At 30.3% G+C, this 21,404-nt stretch overlaps 1 protein-coding gene across 1 annotated transcript; it reads right to left on the bottom strand.

Annotated features, from left to right (window-relative positions):
• Positions 1-18,471: 18,471 nt before the first annotated feature.
• LOC120275830 (dioscorin dioA3-like) lies at positions 18,472-20,611 on the bottom strand. Its single transcript, XM_039282545.1, has 7 exons — positions 20,451-20,611; positions 20,123-20,340; positions 19,373-19,482; positions 19,162-19,264; positions 18,918-19,085; positions 18,769-18,822; positions 18,472-18,680 (listed from the first exon to the last, which is right to left on the bottom strand). Exons 1-7 carry the CDS (start codon positions 20,548-20,550, stop codon positions 18,597-18,599), a joined length of 837 nt encoding a protein of 278 aa, XP_039138479.1. The 5' UTR covers positions 20,551-20,611; the 3' UTR covers positions 18,472-18,596.
• Between the last annotated feature and the right edge of the window lie 793 nt (positions 20,612-21,404).

Raw genomic sequence — 21,404 nt, 5'->3', positions numbered from 1 at the left:
AAATATGTACTTACTCCCACTGAACTTGTGATATACACAATCCTTAACAGTGTTCACCTCAAAGCCAAATGAGAGAACAATATGATGGAACTTTTGATACCATTGTCGGGAAGCTTGTTTAAGCCCATAGATAGATTTCTTAAGTTTGCAAACCATTTGATTGGTCTCCCCAGTGACTAATCCCTCCGGCTGCATCATATAAATGGTCTCCTCAATGTTTCCATTAAGAAAGGCCGTCTTTACATCCATCTGATGTAGCTCAAGATCCAAATATGATACAAGTGCCATAATGGTCCTAAAAGAGTCTTTTGCGGAAACAGGAGAAAAAGTCTCTTTGTAATCGATGCCTTCTCTCTGAGTAAATCCTTTTGCAACTAGACGCGCCTTATACCTTTCAACATTGCCTTGTGAATTCCTTTTGGTCTTAAAGACCCATTTACATCTAATAGGTTTCACACCTTCTGGCAATGGGATAAGGTCCCAAACGTCATTGTGCTTCATGGATTGGATTTCCTCACCCATAGCTTCGATCCATTTATGAGAGTTTGAGCCATTAATTGCCTCACTAAAGGTAATTGGATCGTTTTCCATTGAGTCAATATATCCTTCATGCTCATGGAGAAATACCAAATAGTCATCCAAAATTGGATTTCTCCTTACTCTCGTGGACCTCCTTAGAGGTACAGGTTCTTCTTGAATTTGAGGTTGAATGTCTTGCTCCTCACCAATAACTGGTTGAATACCCTCTTCTTGATGGGTAGGAATAACATCATCCCTGTCATCTACCGAATATTGCGTTTGAATGACAACAGGAAAAGAAACATGACTGTGATCCTTAGCAACAACAGAGAAAGATGCATCCAAATCCTCCCCAAAGACAAAATCATCACTTCAATTCTCCTCCCCAACCTCAACATCCTAAAAAAACCGGGCATTTCCCGTTTCGAAAATGGTTGTTGATGTAGGATTATAAAACTTAAACCCTCTTAATTTTTCAGAGTACCCTACAAAATAGCTACTTATTGTCCTTGCATCCAGTTTTCTTTCATTAGGCCTATAAGGCCTTGCCTCAACTGGACAACCCCAAACTCGTAAATGCCTTAGGATAGCCTTCTTTCCAGTCCATAATTCATGAGGGGTCTTCTCAGTAGCCTTAGTGGGAACTCTATTTAGGAGATAGACTGCGGTCTTTAATGCTTCACCCCAAAGGGAGTTAGCCAATGTTGTATGAGTAACCATACATCTTACCATATCTTTAAGGGTTCTGTTTCGCCTCTCTGCCACACCATTCATGCTAGGACAACCTGGCATGGTGTATTGAGGAACGATTCCACACTCCTCTAGGTATTGAGCAAAAGGGCCCGAACGTTGCTCGCCTGATCCATCGTACCTACCGAAGTATTTACCACCACGATCAGATCTGACGGCCTTTATATTCTTACCCAATTGATTTTCAACTTCTGCCTTAAATGACTTAAAAAAGTCCAAGGCCTCTGATTTCTCATGTAACAAGTAGAGGTAACCATAATGAGAGTAGTCATCAATGGACGTAATGAAATACCGTTGATTGTTCCAAAATGCAGTAGGGAAAGGTCCACAAATATCGGTATGTATAAGTTCTAAGACTTCTTTACTTCTCTCGGCCCCCACTTTCCTTTTGTTTGTAGTCTTTCCTTTAATGCACTCAATGCACACACTATTGTTGGTTTTGTCAATTACATCAATAATTCCATCTCTTACAAGCCTATCAATTCTCTTTTCAGAGATATGACCCAAACGCTTGTGCCATAATGAGTAGGAATTTTCATTTTGTAATCTACGTTTTATTCCTTTAGTTTCAGTATTATGGGATTCATTTTTTGTATTAACCATATCAAGCAAATAAAGATTATCACTTTCACTTAATGTACTGGTTCCAACTAGAGGTGGGCACGGGCCGGTTAACCGGGCCCGCCGGGCCCGACTCCGCCGGGTCCGGTTCACCGAAAACCGGACCCGGAACCGCCCGTGCTGAGGGAGACCCGCCGGGCCGGGTTGATCCAGCAGGCCCGCTGGGTCCGGCTCATTCTGTGAATGAACCGGACCCGCCCGGCTTATCACGAACCCGCTGGGTCCGGGCCAGGCCTGCTTTGACCCGGCGGGTTTTTATAAATAACCAAAAAAATTTGTCATAGATGGGGTTTCGAACCTGGGACCTCTCACGTAGCAGAAATAAGCATTAACCAATTAGCCTATAAATTTTTTTCTAGTTATAGTTTAAAAACATAAATAAATATAAAGAAGTTACAAAAATATTTTTTTAAAAATTTAATCCCAAACAACAAAAAAATTTAAAAATAATTTATAATAACTTAAAAAAATTTTTAAGACATATCAAAAATAATTTTTAAAAATGATAAAAAAAGCTACATTTTTTTATTTATTTATCTATCAAATTAAATTATTAAAGCACATCTTTTTAAGTCAACAAAATGTATATATCAAGTAGTATTCTTATTTTAAATTGAAGTTATCATCAACTTATTTATTTATTATAATTAGGGTTGGCTCTAGATTTTACTTTGGTCTTTAACAATAGGGTTATTATTGTGCTTATCATATGGTCATTGAAAAAAAGTTACAAATCAAAATAATATGGTGTGAACCATTATTCAAAGATATTCTTTTTTTTACTAATATATTTTTTTATAAATTGATTTACATAATTTAAAAATAATTTTTTGTAATTGTATTTTTTATTTCATAAATTGAAACAAAATAATCTAATATATATGTGACAAACAAGAGTGTGTTATTTAAGAGAATTTAAAAGTGTGCATATGTAGAGATTTAGTGCTTATGAGCCAAAAAGACAATTAACAAAATAATTAATTTTTTTTAAAAATATTTATGAAAATCTATTGTTTGATATTTTACTAATTGATTTGTATAATTTTTTAATTTATTATATGGTTTCTTAATTTTTTATAAATTAAATATGTAAAATATTTTGATCCATATCCTACATCTATCTATATATAATTCTTTCCAATAAATATTAGAAACAAATTGTAGCTCAAGTGGTTGGGTTTTTGCTATCCAAGTTCAAGATCATGGGTTCAAATCCCATGACCAACAAATACTTAGTATTAAAAAAACAAACAAATACTTAGTATTAAAAGAACAAAATAATAACATTAACCGGGTTTGACCCGCCCGCGGGCCCAACTGGGTTTTGACCCAGCGGGTCAACCCGCCGGGTCACGGGTTGGGAAAACTCACCCGTAGAACCGCCCGTCTACGATGACGGGCCGATTACGAGTCGATAAACCGCCCGCCCGGGTCATTGAACCGGCTGGGCCGGGCACGGGCCGGGCCGGTTTTCCGGACGGCCCGTGCCCACCTCTAGTTCCAACCAACATCGAATTAAAATGAAGAACACATCTTTTATTACCAAATGAACAAAAATAACCTTCTTTGTCTAAAACTGAAATAAAAACTAAAAATGCATTCGAAGGACGGTATAATGAATGTGTTATTCAATTCTAAATAAAAACCAAGATGTAAGTAACAATCTAAAAAGTCCCTACGCCTACGACTTCGCCTTTCCGAGTCCCCATATAGATGTATCTTTCACCATCACTCGTGTTCGAAAGAATTCGAGCAACCCTCCATTGATACACTTATGTGAGTTGTAGAAGTTTGAATCCAACCACCAAGTATATCTAGGAACCCGAAACCAAATTAACTTCAGTACAAACTTGAGCAAAAAACATACCTTTCTTTACGCGCGAAGCGCTATACTTAGGGCAGTCTTTCTTTACATGAGAAGCCTTCTTGCAGAAGAAGCATTTCAATTCTTTATGCTCTTTTTCAGGGCCTTTGGTTTTCTTACACGATTTTGGTGCCGCAACTTTATTGTATTTCCTCTTTTTTTGAGGGCCTAAGTTAGAAGATGCCAAATGTGCACTCTCAATTTTATGCTGTTTCGTTCTATCTTCCTCCTGTACCAAATGTGAGATGAGCTCATTCAATGTCCACTTATCCTTTTGACAGTTATAGCTCACTTCAAACTGACTGAATCGAGGAGGGAGGGAAATCAAAACCAAATAGACCAGAACATTTTCTGGCAACTCAATTTTTAAGCCTTTCAATTTCCCAGCTAGATGAAACATGTCGAGAACGTACTCACGTATGTTCCCATCACCCTTATACAGCTTAGAGACAAGTTTCCTTAGGACATCACTCATCTCCGCCTTATCACTTCTTACGAAGCATTAATTCCTCAAGGGTGTCAAGAAAGTGCCTAACATCATTTTCCTCAAACATAGTGTCCAGAAAAGTCTCCGGGATTGTATTCTTTATGATCATCAAACCAATGTGATTAGACCTCTCCCACCTCTCAAAAACTCTCCTATCCTCAAGAGAGCTTTGATTTGTAAGATGTGCAGGACGTGGTTCTCTTAATGCATGGTCTAGATCCATACATCCCAAAACAAGTGTCACCTTGTTTTTTCAAGTCTTAAAGTTTGTGCCGCTAAGCACAGGAACGCCACTGAGTGTAGCAAACACATTGCCAACACTCATAATATCAACTGTACATAGAGCAATTAACAAAAATCAACTCACAATTAAATAACCAAAAATCTAATAATCAAGCATATAAATAACAACCACCCATATTCAAGTCAATTGTTGTGACATTAAACCTAGTCTTTGGACAGAGATTCAATTTACTAGTCATCAACTTGTTGCGGTAATCAAGTTTTATAGTAAAATCTAGTCAAGTATAAAGTTTTCCTTTGGGCCGACGAAATACTCACAATAGATACTTTATAACTATAAACAACTTATTACCACATGTGCAAACAAATTCCTGCCAGACAACAGTCTTCCTTTGGGCCGACGTGATGTCTGTATGAGAATAAGCATGCACTAACACCATGGTTATTTAGAAACAAAAGGTTTACACAGCAGAGGTCACTTTGGTGACAATGATGCTTCTACTAATTGCAGTAAATACCCAAGAAAGCTATAAGAGCAACTCTAAGTTGTTATTCCGTAATGATTATTATAACAACCTTATAATTATGAATTAAAATTAAATTCATAATAATTAAACTAAAATCCAAATATTATCCTAATCAAAATCAAAGTAACATAACTAATTAATTATACTCAAGAGCTTTGATTTTGATAATAATCATCAAGATTATAATGATAATAATAAAAAAATAATAATAAATTTAATCATGTGTTAAAAAATCCATAATCATGAATGATTTATAAATCAATTCATCTCTATCAGAGAAACAATGCCATGATATATATTATATAATATTAACATAAATCTTAAACTATTTATTGAAATCCGTGAATCAACATCTCACCCACAGAAACAATATAATCTCCAGAATGAAAATTTTCAATCCATAATGCACGGATTTCGATTTATTTCAATCCATCTCACACACAGAAACAACATGATCATGTTGTGCATGGTTTTTGATGTAGTAGATTTATATTAGATGAACATGTAAACTAGCACGTGGATTTCTCTTGAATCCTTATGTATATATATAAATCAATTAAACAATCATACACATACCAATATATGTATACATAACCCTCGTCATATTAGCATGAAAATTCTCAACCAAAGCATGCATAATAAAATCAATAAATTCAAGATTTAATCAAAAATAAATCCCAAACAATTCCAAAACAAGATGACTCTAATACCACTTGATGGATCTAATGGGTATAAACCCTAATTCAAACCCTGGATCTTCTTGCTTGGAGATTGCTTAGGAACAAAAAAAGTGGCGGAAGCGTACCTGCACTTGAATTCATTGATTACGACGAATGTGATTGGGTCTTGTGGTTATTCTCACTGATCACACGCAAAGAGGGGAGATGGGAACCCTAATTCTGAATCTCAATATTGCATGGGGACCACACCTTATTTATAAGAAATCTATATGGGGTTAATTACAAATCTGCCCATCATGGATTTGACAATTTTGCCCCCAGAAATTCTACACAACATATGATTAATATGTATATCCACACATTTAAAATTAGATAATTAGGACCAAATTCAAACTTGAATCAGATCACAATTTGGGTCCATTGAAAACTTGAATATAATAAGATATACACAATTATAAACATTAGTTGTGTACGTCTACACAACTTATGCACATAAGTCCTTGTATCCCTACATATTGTGTGATCCACAACCCAACAGTGCCGACGACAAAGATGAAATAGGTCTCTTCGTCAGACCTATCATAGAATTTTTGGGGTTTTGAGCGATCGATAGGTAAATAATATATATGTATATGCAAATTTTTATTTTTGAAAATGGTTTACATAGTTCTTAAATTAATTTAGATTTTACTGTTAAATAAAAACCATTTCTATACTATTTAAAAGTTTGTTATGTTGACCATTACTTTTGTAATTTAGTATATTTATTATGTTGTTTATTTAGGATTTTACTGTTAACTTGGCTCATTTTAGTTATTTTTTTTATTATTTATTTATTTTAGAAAAATACGGATTCATGATATATTTTTTTACAATTAGTTTATTTATTTAATTCTTGAATATTTGCATTTACTTAATTGCTGAGAAATGATATATTTGTTTTAATTCTATTTTCAAATTTAATTAAAATTTTAAATTGTGTGAATTATTCTGATAATTGATAGTTTGATTATTTAATATAATTGGATTAATTTTTGTATTAGAAAAAGGGATAAATAAATTTTAGTATTATCATGTTGACGACGATTTTGGATTCGACATAATTTTTGTTATAGAAACTCGTAGTCCTCAAATTAACTGTGCAATAACTCTGTCACTGGGGTTAACACTGACGGTGTCGACACGTATTTCTGACGTGAAAAACTATAGTTTCGCAATGTTCCATCGGTGAAGAATAGCTGCTTCTGATATTCGGGCTCGAGTCACCAAGAGTAAACATATGAGCTCTGAAATCTGACTCTGGTCACCGAGTTTAAATAAATGAGTTCTGATGTTTTGTTTTGACATTAATTGTTTGGGGGACTTATATGCTCATTATTTTGATAAATTAAGTTTATTTTGAATTATTTCTAGTTTATGGTTTTCTTTTTTTATATTAATTTATTATGTTACATTTTGTATATTTTCGAAAATTATTCAATGTTTTATGATCCCGATATTTTTAATGGTTATTTAATGGGCTCCCAAGCTCATAATCTTGTTGTTGAATTTTTTTTTTCAAATCCGGAGTGAATAGTACAACATGCATCTTAGTGGGCTAGCGAAATATTATATTCTGTTTCTAAATTTGAGTTATTTGTAGAGTTGTGTGAGTATCTGATTTTTGTATATGATACTAGATTCTATTGAATGTTGAAATTCTGAATTTTGTGTTTTCTGTTGTGTGATTAGATTTTGAGGCCTTGCACGCCTACTGGGTCTTGGCCTTGTGGGTGTGCGGTCGTTTATCTACATACCGGGTCTGGCGAGTCAGGCTCGGGGCGTGACACTTTACCCATATTCTTATTATCTTTTGATGAGCTGGCTTGTTAGTAAATTGTCAGGGACACAAGTTTACAAAAGAAATTATTTTTTAATTACTATATATACTTATATATTTAAAATTGAAATAAATTTATTAAAAATTTTATTATACATACACACATATATATATATATTCTACAAATCTTTTTAAAAAAATTGCAGACAACAAACTTTAGCATAAACGTGCTGCAAAGGTTTAGTAAAAAGACAATTTAAAAACAAAGAATTAGTACTTTATACATATTTGGATATATGTTTTATATTTTTAAAATTTTATATATTATGATATTTATTACTTTTGCGATTTTTGATCTTGTAATATTTACTGCAAATTGTTTACATATATTTTTAAGCCAATATTATATGGACACGTACAATGTAAACAATAATAAAAATAACTGTTAAAAATTAATGAATTTATGACATATAAATAAATAATAAAAGTAAATAAACGAAAGTGAAATATACACCAAAATTATCTAAATAAAGAAAATAAATTAGGAATAATATAGCGAGGAAAAGAGAAAGAGTTATAATATTCAACACTTCATTCTCAAACACACACATATATATATATATATATATATATATATATATATATATATATATATATATATATATTAATATTAGGATATATATATATATATATATATATTAATATTAGGATATATATATATATATATATATATATATATATATATATATATATATATATATATTAGGATTTATGCATGTATATTGTTAATGTAATGAAAGCGATATTAATGAAGGTGAAACACATTCACATTTACGTTCTTAACACATCCATTTATAACAATAATTTCATATAATGGAAACTATTGACAAATCAAATTTTAAAAGTCTCATGGACATTTATTGCCCAAACAAATAAATAAGTGTAATTAGATTTTTATAATTTGCTTTTTTTCTTCAAATTATAATAATTATTAGTGTTAATTGCCAAATACCCCCTAAAAGTTTTGTTTATGTACATTTCCCCTTTCTAATTTTGGTATCCCAAAAAAAACCCTCATTTTCCCTCCACTTATTTTTAAACCCATCAAGTCGTTAAAGTACCTAAACGGTCGGTTGGGAATTTTTTTTTGACAACAATGACCTTTGTCTACTAGTGTAATCTTTTTCTATTTTCTACGGGTCTTTATCTACTTGTAAGAAAGGTCCTTCTTCTAAACGGAGTCTTGGTTGTCCTCTTTAGCCTGTTTGCTCATTCCATTCGAAATCCGTGAGATCTCGGGTTGGGTTGGCAATCCGATCTGGAGATCGGAGTCATGGCGGAGACACCTAGATCCGCCGGCGACAGTGTGGGAGTTCGACGGAAGTGCACCATCGCCGGAGCGGACCTCAATCATTTCTTGGATCTATGGGTGTTTGCAGTGTTGTTTCATTTTCTCCGCAGCAATGAATGACAGACACAGACAACAATGGTTTGAAGCTGGAGAACCCTTTAGAGGACTCCGTTGATGCAACCTTAGCCGATGGTGGAGAGTTGGATCTGTAGACAAGCTCTGCTGGTGTTGGGGTTGAGGAGAAATAGGTCATGAAGATCGTTAGAGAGGTTGAGGAGCTGGTGGCATTGGAAGAGGAGAAGGGGAAGAGAGAGAAGAGTGAGAAATTGGGGAATCATACTAAGTTTCTGGTTGAAGAGACAAAGGAGAAGGAAAATGCAATTGCGGAGGAAATAGGCAGAGATGAATTAGGAGAAAACTTGGAGGTTGCTATGGTTAGAGATGCCAAGGAATCCGAGAGTATGGTTGCGGAGAAGGGTAGTGATGAAGCAAATGAAAGCCGTGAGATTGTGGTTGAGGAGAAACTTTGAGATTAAATTATGTTTCTGTTTAAATATACGTGTTTTCGTGTAACTTAGGTATTTTCTGTTTAAAAAAATTTGTTCCCGTTTAATAATATTGGTTCATGTTTAAATTACAGAGTAGCGTTTAACACAGACATACAATTTAAGCGAAAACTGGGTTAGTTACACAGAAACATACACTATTAAGCGAAAACAGAATAAGTTAAGCTGCTAGTACAATAATACATTATATTTTGGACTAATTTAGATTCCAAAAACTCATTTAGAAAATATTGCATTAAAAATTAAAATTAAAATTAAACTCAAATTCAATTGTTCTTTTTTAATAAATGCTTAAAATAATATTTAAAAGAAAATATCTTGGAATAAGAACTTTAGGGAATTAGAAAATAAAAAAAACCACCTTTTTATGGATATATAGATCAATCTCTAGACTATTTTACCATGAATTAATTCTTGTTCTATAAAATTTAGACTGTTTTACTAGTACTCTTTTAAATCATGCAAATTCCAATCAATATCCCTATGAAATTAGAAGTACATTAAACGTAAAGATAAATTTTAACGTTTATACGTTTAACAATAGTTGTTTTTGTTTAAGTTATTTTATTTCCGTTTATCAATCCGGGTTTCTGTTGAAGCTAACATGTTTTCGTTCAATAGTCTCGGTTACTATTTAATTTACTCGTTTATGTTTATCCAATTACGTTAGAGCACATTGTTAAATGTTTTACTTTTAATTTGTTGGGTTTTCAATAGTTTTACATTATATGTTAATGCGTATCTGATTAAGTTTACTAGTTTTTGTTTAATAGTTTTGGTTTCTGTTTTCGAATATGCTTTTTACGTTTAACAATAGTTTTTTTGTTTAAGTTATCTTATTTTCGTTTAATAATTCAGGTTTCTGTTTAAGGTAACGAGTTTCCATTTAATAGTCTTAGTTTCTGTTTAATAATAGTTATTTTTGTTTAAATTACCTTGTTTTTGTTTATCAATCCTGGTGTGTTTAAGCAACGCACTCCCAACAATCAACCCCATGATAAACATTCCGACCATTTCAAATTTATCTATACAAAAAGAATTGACATAAATTGGATGAATAGGTATTAAAAAAAAACACACACATACCAATTAAGAATCTCCAAGGGGATTGACATAAGTCTTAAATCATTCCTTTCTCTCTTACAAAACACCGAATACACTCCCCCTCCTCATCCTCCTTACGCCCATCCGATTTCTTCGGTTCTCTAAGGCACAGCACATCCCACATCCGTATATCGATTCTCGCCGGCCTCTTCCTCTTCAAGGCCGAGCCTTTCCCACCGATTCTGTCGTCAAACCAGAAGGCAAACCCAAAGAACGCATAGCAACAGAAGGTGGTGATGAAAATGGTCGAAGCCCACTAGAGATGCGGCTCAAGGTCTTTTAAAAAATATTTGAAAAGATGGGAAAAAACTAGGTCATTTTAAAAAAGATGATGTGTTTTTTCCACCATTGCCGAGGGTAAAAATGGAATTCAATTAAATGAACTAGACGGAATGAGTTGAAGGGGAGAAAATGAAGTGAAACAAAAAAAGATTGGTTGTCCTGCAAATTCAAAAGTTAGAAGGGCTGTTTGGAAATTTTTAAAACTGTTAGGGGGTAAAAAATAATTTTATATATTATATATTACATATCATATACTTAGAAATAATTAATAATTATAAATAATATTTAAAAAATATTTTTATTAATCTAAAATTACCCGAATGATTAATAATTTTACTTCAAAACAATATACAAACTATTGGTACACTTTTCTCATAAAGTAAAAGTAAAATATTATTAATTAGAATTGATTTGAAATATCTAATAAAATATTTAATGCAAATAAATAGATAAAATTAAGCATTTTTCATTACTAATATCACATTTAATGCCATGGCCGACTTAAATGCAACAGGGCAAATTCTTAAAATTTTTTTTTTTAAATCTCCCACTAACCTTTTTGAATCATATTATACAACTACTTTAAATATATGTATAGATTATCATGTTTCACTAAAAAAAAATTTATATTTAATATTAATTAATTACATATCACAAGATACATACATCAAGAGTATTGTTGCACACCTTCACTCTTTATGATTACCATCATTATATATATATATATATATAGCATCAATCATCTAAATACGTCCATATATTAGAAATCTATGAATATTAATGGAAATCCAACGGTATGTACTAGACAGTAAACAATATTACTGTGTTTATGAATATTAGTACAGTAAAAAAGTGGGAACAAAACTTAAACTAATCAATCCAACTAACCCCTAATTATATTTAATTGTAGCATTTAATTGATACTTTGCTCAACTCCAGACATTTGACATAAAGCCATATATATATATATATATATATTGTGCCTCCGACATATAAAACATACATAACTAAGCATCTTTATAATTGAAGATAATACAATGCATTAATTTAATTAATTGCCTTCTTAATTATGGTCCAATCAACACCTTCGATCTTTGCATGACTTGGATTCCACAACTACATTTATTTAGACAAATTGCTTGTGCTAATCTGCGTGATATATATAGTCTTAAAGCTATAATATAGTTAATAAATTAATTTATTAATTAATAATAAAAGGTAATGAATATCATTAATTAATTACTTCCTTGAGGAATGGAGCTGGAGATTCAAGTCTCATTCATGGACATGTGTGCCTCAAGTTCAAAATTAAAAAAGAAGAAAAAAAAAAGTTAGTAACATATATGTATAGGTTTAAATTTATTTGCCGCATTGCACATAAGTGGCAGCCCGGGCTTCAGGTTCAACCCGGGCTAATTGGCCGAAAAAACTTAAAAGAATTCTGTCCGGCAAGATTTAAATCTAGGCTGAGAAAAAAAAAACTCGGGGTGAAGCCATGGTTGAGATGTAGTGTATGTCATGAACATTAATTTTTATTTAAGCTCGGACTGTATCAAATTTTTGGGTCCGCTAATGATTGCACAACTAATTAAAAGTAAGCATATATGCTAAAAATTGATTATCTAACCTAAATATTTTTACCCTATAATGTGGAGTTTTTAGCTATAAATTTATATCCACACCGAGAACTCATCATCATTATATGTTTTCATGTGAAATTTGAAATCGGGATATTTGAAAATTTTGCGCATCTTTTATATTAGGAGAGTACTACTGGATTAGAAACCTTTGGTAGTAGGTTATTGTTTATTTTGACTTTTTGAATGAGAAATATGCTCATTTCAACCAAAACGATTAATTTGCGTTTTTTCCCCTTCAATGGTTGTTGTGTTGGCTTAATTAAAAGGCTAAAAATGAACAAAATATATCGCTAGTGACCAATCTATCATTGGGAACCACACACACACACAAAATATATATATAAATATATATATATATATATATATATATATTTATATATATGTGGATGATAGAGCTTTTATTCAAGTTACTGTTACTTCATGTGTATTTCTATAGTAAGAATATTCAAAAGAGTACATTGGAGAAACATAGATATACCGAGGTGAAAAGAGAAGGAAATGAAATGGCAATTGATGCTATCATAATATAATTCGGTCATTTTCTTTGTTAAAAAGAATTTTACTTAAAAAATTCATATATAAATATATATAATCAATGATTTCATAATTTATTAATATCAAATTTTTATATAAGATATTTGTATTCTACAGAAAAGAGGGTTCGAATATCAAATTACGAGATGATAGCATATCGTGTTTTAGATATTAACTCAGCATATATATATGTATATCTCTTATATGTGATTTACCCATATTTTATAAATATATATATATATATATATATATAAATTAATATTTATAATAGAGATTAAATAAAAAAGTTATTAAGGGTTTTATATGCATGCATATAAATAGAGACCTTTCACTATTGCTGGCATTTTCCAATGAAGCCCATATAGAAGCTCATATGGATTCATTTTTAAGTTATAATTTTTTTAAAATTTAACTATATATGGGATAAATAATAACTATATTGTATTATAAAATTTCAAATATTACATGCCTTGAAATATTTTTTAAAAACACTCATTAATTTATACAGTTGTTTTTAAGTTTATCATCAATTGATTAAGCTGTTAGTGAATAGCTTGAGTTTGTTACACTAACTCCCACTCAAATTGAAATTTTAAACTCTCAAATTGACTAGAGCTTGGTTTTTGAGGTCCGAGATTAATATTGAGTAGGGCTTGAGCCGAGGCTCGATCTAACTAAGTTTAATAGCTTGAAATATGTAAATACATTATAATTTTTAAAATTTTTAAAACAATATAATAATATTATATCATTTGTTATTATACTGATATTTTTATAATATTTATCTTTAAAAAAATAAAAAATTCAGCCATAGTCAAAATTAAATTTCTTAAAATTTAAAACTATCAAAAATAAATTTATTAAATCTAATTTCGAGGCTAAAATTGAGGAGGGCTCGAGGCAAGCTTTTTGGAGTTTGGGCTACTCAATTTTTCAGCTCAACTCAAGATGAGCCTAGCCTAATTAAGCTCATCCTAATTTAATTACATAGTAATTTTATCTATTTATTTATTTATTTTTGTGTTTGTGGAGCTGTTCTACCAGCAACTGAAACAATGAAACAGAACCATGTATAGAAAAACACAATATTTGTTGGAATAAATTTGACTTAGAAGTTACAATTTAATAAATTAAGAGTTTAAAAATTATTCTACATAAAAAATTGAAGTTATTAAAAGATGCTTTGGTACAATAGTAACATGTCATTCTTGCAAAGATATTTTATAGAAGTTTTCATTACTCAAAGTTAAAAACCTGCTTGAGACAACTTTGAGGGACAAAAAGATTTCTTGATCTACTGTGTGGGTGGATTTGCGAACTATCGCTGGCATCCATTGGGTGAGTGTGCCTGAGCAAGATGATCGATTTTTGTTGGCGCATTCTTTTTGACACTTAGTTTGTCAAATTTGTAATCGAGTATTACTTAATTATAGTTATGATCTTTAAAAGGAAATAGAATTGTATTTAATGGTATGAGCTACATAGTCTTGATTGTATATAAATGTTATTAATGTTGAAGGGTCGTATACAATTGAAGCCTTTATATGTAAATGGTTGTTCTCTTCATTCTCTGAGATAAGTAGATAAAGCAAGCTAAGGTTTAATCTCTTCCACGCCATTCACCTCTGTACTGACCTTTACTATTTACATATCCTGGACATCATGTGTGGTAGGTGCTGATCTAAATGTTGATAAGCATGGAGTTTTTATAAGATATATATATATATATATATATATCTATATATTAACATTACATCTTACGGGGACGTCACTGAGAATTGATTTCAAGGGATGTCCCCATCAGCTCGATGGATTGCTATCTAACGGCTGATGTCTTATTAAAACAAAATATCTAATTTGATGGAGAAGAACAGAACCAGAACCACTGCACTCAGATTTTCGTCTCCGTCTCTCTTGCCGCGACCATTGATGTCACTGCTGAATTTCCTTATTCAGCAAGATCATAGATGTGGAAAAATTAAAAACTAAAAAGCAGTTTGAATACATGTGTCTTGTTGTGAGGTTGTGAGCATAATACTTTGGAAATAAATTCATAATAAGGAAAGAAATGGAAGCATAAAATAGATATTTGCCCTAGCAGACCTTGCTCACATTTTGTGCCAAAAATCGCAGATATTACATGTTGCAGAATAAGTGAAGAAAAAAGAAGAAGGAGGTTAGGGAGATGAAGAGAAGAAGAAAGGAGAGGAGAGAGATTCCTCTCAGGCAGCGTGCAACACTATCACATGGGGCGCTCTTACAAATTACTCATCAGTAGTTAGAATTCTATCCCTAACGGCTGATGTGAGGACATCCTAGAATTTGGGGACATCCTAGAGGGTGAATTACAGGGGACGTCCCTATGAGATGAATATATCATATATCAGCTACTCTGTATATATATATATATATATATATATTATTTTACTCTGTATATATTGGTTTATTTCATATATATATATATATATATATGTATATATATGTTATGTCTACTAACTGTTGGTATAGAATATTTTTAACACTTTCTGATAATCATACATAACTCCTTAAATTTTTCCCTATAAAAATTTTTCGCTAAAAATCACATTTATGATTAGAAAAATTAATATGTAATAGTATATATATTGTTGTTTTTTTGTCTTTTTCACCTGAAGAAAAGCTATAAAGTTAACTCATAGTACAACCATTAGGTAACTTAAGCGGAGGAGATATTTAATTTCAAGAGTTAAATATAATTATTTATGGAATTTTCCATTTTTAAAATTTTTTAAAGAAAGATAGATCTCATCAGAGGCATATATATACTCACGTTTTGTCCTATCCTCTTTAATTTCTTCAATGCATGCTGACAACAAGTTGCTCTAAAAGATTGAATGAAATTTATTATGCTGAGACAAAATACACTTGTGTCCTTTACTTGAGAATAAATTGGTGGAAGACATGTAGCACATTAGTGATGAAAAGAAAATGTAAGATGAGCCTAAATGATTCCCCTCCCGTGTGTTTTTATTGTACTCACCTATTTTTATTATGATTTTATTTTTATATTTAGTTTTATTATAATTTGATCGTTCGAGATATATCTACGAATTCTTGGTGATTACGTATGATAAAGTAAAAATATCTGTGAAAATATCTTCACATGTATGATCAGTATGTTTGAGAGTGGTAGTAAGATCAACAAAGCTAGAGATAAGGGATCGATTATAAACTTTTTAAAGCATGGATGAAATGAAAACACGTGAAAAAATTACGGGATATTTATTTTATTTTGTTTTTCATTTGAATATATCATAAAATATTTATGAGTAGTATATATATATATATAGTGTTGGAGGAGTTGGAATAACATACTCTTTCTAAAAATAGAGTTGATTTTTAATAAAAATAAAATTTTTCTAGATATGTTTTTTAACTTCTAGATATGGTTGAAATAATGATAGATTACTAGGGAAAAAGAAAGAAAATGAAAATATTTAACTATCTTGGTTAGAGGGAAAGAGGAAGGAGTTGTGGACATAATATCAAAAATATTCTCAATTTATTAACAATAAAATCGTGATTTATCTATTTTTATTAAAAACAAAATATCTATTTAGCTCAACTACAGTAGAAACAAAAGAGTAAAGAAAAATCCATGATCCACAATTGTAAAGATAAAAGCAGAATAATATAAGGGAGGGACGGTCAGTAAAGCATTGTAGTCACGTACATAATCATATCACGGTCATGAGTCATCGAGAATTATCAGAATCTTGGTGAGTCCAGAGTCGTATGTCGTAATATAATTTAAATATTGTATTTGTTGAATAATTTTTATAATATAATATAATTATTTTTCGTTCATTAATAATATCGAAAGTGAGTTTATTTTTAGTGGAAGTAGAGCGTGGGAATAAAACTAGTTGTAAAAATTTTAGTAAATAATAAGGGATTTTAGTGTAAAAATTATTTTTAATTAAAAAAGCTAGTAGAACCATCCCAGTTTTAAAAAATATAAATTTTTAATATTAAAAAGCTAGTGAGGCCTACTGATTTTATTTAATATTAAAAACCAGAGTGGAACCCACAACTATTAAAAATTTAAAATTTAATATTAAAAATAAAAATGACTAGTTTGGTAAATAATTCTAAAAAAATGCCTATTCTAGTAATTAATTAGCAATACTTAGCCACCCACTGACCCTTTGAGCAAATCTATTTGGCTTTGTGAAATAGTTCCAAACTATTAAACATACAAATATATGAATGTGATATCTACTGATTGTTCATATAGAATATCTTTTTAACTTACTGATAACTATACATAACTCTTTAAAATTTTCTCTAAATTTACATTTATGATTAGAAAAATTCATATTAGTGATATATACTGTTGATTATTTATTTATTATTTATTTATTTATTTATTATTATTATTATTATTTTGCCTTTTTCACCTTTGAAAGAAGAAAAGCTATAAAAGTCTGTTTTTTTTCTTTATAGGCAGCTGACCTTAATTGGGACATTATGGTCATTTTATGTGTTGGGTTAAAACTAACTCATGATTTACCATTAGGTAACTTAAGCGTAGGAAATATTTAATTTCAAGAGTTACATATAATTATTTAAAAAAAATGGATTTTTTTTCAAATTTTTTTAAAGAGAAAAGTAGATCTCATCAAGGTATATGTAAAAACAAACGTTTTTGTCCTATCTTCTTAATTTCTTCAATGCATGCTGACAACCAGTTGCTCTAAAAATTGAATGAAATTAATTAACCGGGACAAAATACAAAAAGAATATGTGTCCTTTTACTTGAGAATAAATTGGTGGAAGAGATGTAGTACAATTATTGATGAAAGAAAAGATAAGGTAAACCTAAATGGTCCCAATTTTTTTCATTCATCCCATTTAAAACAATTAAGATTTGGTCTTTAAAATTTAGTTTTTATTATGATTTATCCATTTAAATGTATGATATTAACAGTAATTACATGTGATATATGTCAGGTCAGATGATAGCTATGAGTAAAGATATACTGAAGTATGCCATATGTGATTGTCGTTAATCGCATATATTCGTGATCAAATTATAATTTTTTAAAATTGAGTGATTAAAATGAAAAAGGTTGGAAATGAGGTTGTTTATTTTATTTTATTTTTTCATTTGCATATATTCACTTAAAATATTTATGGGTAAATATATATAAATATTGTGTTGGAGGAGTTGTAATAGCTTATATCTCTTTCTTAAATAGAGATTGATTTTAATAAAATTAATTTCTAATATATGTTTTTTTTTACTTCTAGATATGGTTGAAATAATGATTGGTTACATGGAAAAAGAATGAAAATATTTAACTATTTTATCCACAATAACTCATTTAACTATCTTAATTAGAGTGAAAGAGGAAGGCAATTGAGGACATAATATCAAAAATATCCATTTAGCTCAACTATGTAGAAACAAAGAAAAAAAAAAACCATGCACAATTGTAAAGATAAAACAGAATAATATAATTTATATTAAGATAGATTTTGGAAATAAAATCAAAAGATTTATTTCCCATTTATTATACATAATAAGATACATAGCTAGCATTGAAGCTTAATCATATTGCATGGGATCAAGCATCTGATTTTGAAGGAACATAAAACCAGATGATACGTGAATTGATAGGTTGCACTGGCCTTGAATTGTTTGTAGCACTCTGAAAACAAAATCAATTACCAAAAGTTAATCAAACTTAATCAATAATTAATTAAAATCCAATTAATTAAGCTTAGAGAAAAACTCACATTATCCACTGCCCCTTTCAGCAAATCTATTTGGCTTTGTGAAACAGATCCAAACTATTAAACATTAAACATATATACAAAGTTAAACATTTTAACAATTAAAGATATATATTTAAGTTTAACAAGCATTTAATTAATTAATTAATTACCTTATTAGTGATGGTCCATACGACACCTTCAGTGCAAGGAGGGGTGGTTAATGAGCCCATGTATCTATAATATATAGTGTCTTGAATAGTAATAATACTTGGATCAACAACTCCAACATTTACTTCAGAATCACGGGCTGTGCTAATCTGCTTGATATAGTCTTCAAGCTACATAATAATTAATAAATTAAGTTAGTAATTAGTAATAAAAAGTTAGAAGAATATTAATTAATTAATTAATTACCTCTGCGAGGAGAGGGTCGGGAGATCCAAGTTTGTGGAAAATACCAATCACTGCTATCTTTTGGTCTTCGCTCTCATGAACCAAGTGTGACTCAAGCTCATATCTATATAAGTTTTATACACACCCCAAAAAAAAAAAATAAAATAAATAAAATAATTAAATGTCCATCTAATGAAACAAGATATATATACATATATATATAAATAGAGACCTTGTGCCATCAAAAGTGGCATGCTCTGCAGGGGAATGCCAATGAATTTGCTTAAGATAGTACACAGTTTCATTGATCACCAGTGAACCAGCATCACCCGTCCATCCCAACTGTACTCATCCATCCAAAAATAAATTAAAATAAAAAAGAAAACATTATATATATATATATATATATATACATGGACACGCATGCATGGTAAATGGACTAGATGAATTAAACTGGAGTGCAAATAAGTGTAATAATTTACTTTGTGATTAATTAGGGGGTGGAGGTGTGTATATATATATATATATTACTGACAATTTTATGGGTAGAAATACACTTTAAAAGCATGTATATGTGTAGTTGTAAGCTTATATATGTTGGCTTATTTCTAAATTATAATTTTTTTTTAAAAAAATTAGTAATTTAAGTGATAATTTATTTTATTGAAAACTTTAACTAAAAATTAAAATTTATTTTTGAAAAGTATTATATGATTATTGGTGATCAATTCTTTAATTTATTTAGTCCATTATTTAAATAAAAAAAAATTAATCCAGTATACTCGATTCTGTGGTAGTTACCACATAATTGAGACATGACTTATTTTTAAGCCATAAATTTATAAATTTTAATGTTTGTTTATTATATAATATAAAAATAAGTTAATAATTATATAAAAAATTGTTTTTTTTAGAAATCACAAGTAGGTAATGTCAGTGAATGCATGAACCTTAATATTAGTAATTTAGTATATGTACGTACCATTATATCATACCCACGGTTCTTCAATATTGCATCTGTGGCCTTATAACTTCTTTGCAAAGGCCCCAAAGTTGTATTAAATTGCAAATAGTCACGAGACAAAACGACGGGTGACTGCTCTTTGCCATTGCCGCAGGTCGCATACTCTGGTTTAATATTTCCCCAGTTTTCAGGACCATTAGGACTCCCTTCAATGTAGCTAAAATCATCCTCAATATCTACACCATCATATATATATATATATATATATATATCAACGTGAAGTATATATTAAAGGAAAGCATAATGCATGCACATATATATATATATATATATTGTCACCACTCACCAGCACCTTGTGGCTTGGCATTTGGAAACCAAGAGAAGAAGAGGGAGGAGAAAAGGAAGAGATGGAGAAGAGTGGATGAAGTCATTGTTATCTTCTTCATTCTTTGCAAAAGCTTTAGATTGGAGTGGTTTGAGGTTGAAGGCTCTTTAGTTTATATATTTCATTAAAGGGGTGTGTGTGTGCGTGTGGGGATGTGATTGTTGTACGAAAGATGCTCTAACATGTGAAACATATGCAGTAGTTTGAGATTTTATTAGGGCGGTGTGTAGGGATGTGATTTTTGTGGATATGATGCTCAAAATGTGGCAGGCGTTAATTAGGGTTCTTTTCATTTTGTTGGGAAATATATTAATATATTTTGTTTTCCCTCTGTGTTACCTGCCACATTTTGAGCATCATATCACCAAAAATCACATCCCTACACACCGCTAATAGATCTCAAACTACCCATATGTTTCACATGTTAAAATTTCATGTAATCACATCCCACACCACACCTACCCACAATAAGAATATATAAGCTAAGGCCTTCAACCTCAATCACTCAATCTAAAAGCTGCAAAAGAATGAGAAGATAACAATGACTGTCACTCTTCTCCATCTCTTCCTTTTCTCCTCCCTCTTCTTCTCTTGGTTTTCCAAATGCCAAGCCACAAGGTGCTGGTAATTAGTGACAATATGCTCTTATATATGTAATATTACACATTATGCTTTCAGCACAATATATGCTTCGTTGATATATATATATATATATATATATATATATATATATATATATATATATATATATGTGTATATGTGTATAATAATAATAATAATAATAATATATAATAATAATAATAATATATAATAATAATAATATATATATAATAATAATAATATTAATAATAATAATAATAATAATATTAATAATAATAATAATATTAATATATAATAATAATAATAATAATATAT

This window comes from Dioscorea cayenensis, chromosome 14 (assembly GCF_009730915.1).
Source record: "Dioscorea cayenensis subsp. rotundata cultivar TDr96_F1 chromosome 14, TDr96_F1_v2_PseudoChromosome.rev07_lg8_w22 25.fasta, whole genome shotgun sequence".
In the NCBI taxonomy this organism is placed as follows: domain Eukaryota; kingdom Viridiplantae; phylum Streptophyta; class Magnoliopsida; order Dioscoreales; family Dioscoreaceae; genus Dioscorea; species Dioscorea cayenensis.
Note: the sequence above shows the minus strand (reverse complement) of the source record. Positions and strands in the feature narration are given on the sequence as shown.

What these genes read in the sequence shown, in the direction of transcription:
- LOC120275830 (XM_039282545.1), bottom strand. Translation starts at nt 20,550, where the DNA reads ATGAAGAAGATAACAATGACTTCATCCACTCTTCTCCATCTCTTCCTT. An exon ending in ACCGTGGGTATGATATAATG is followed by an intron (nt 19,483 to 20,122) that starts GTACGTACATAT and finishes GGATGAGTACAG; the next exon opens with TTGGGATGGACGGGTGATGC. An exon ending in GCCACTTTTGATGGCACAAG is followed by an intron (nt 19,265 to 19,372) that starts GTCTCTATTTAT and finishes AAACTTATATAG; the next exon opens with ATATGAGCTTGAGTCACACT.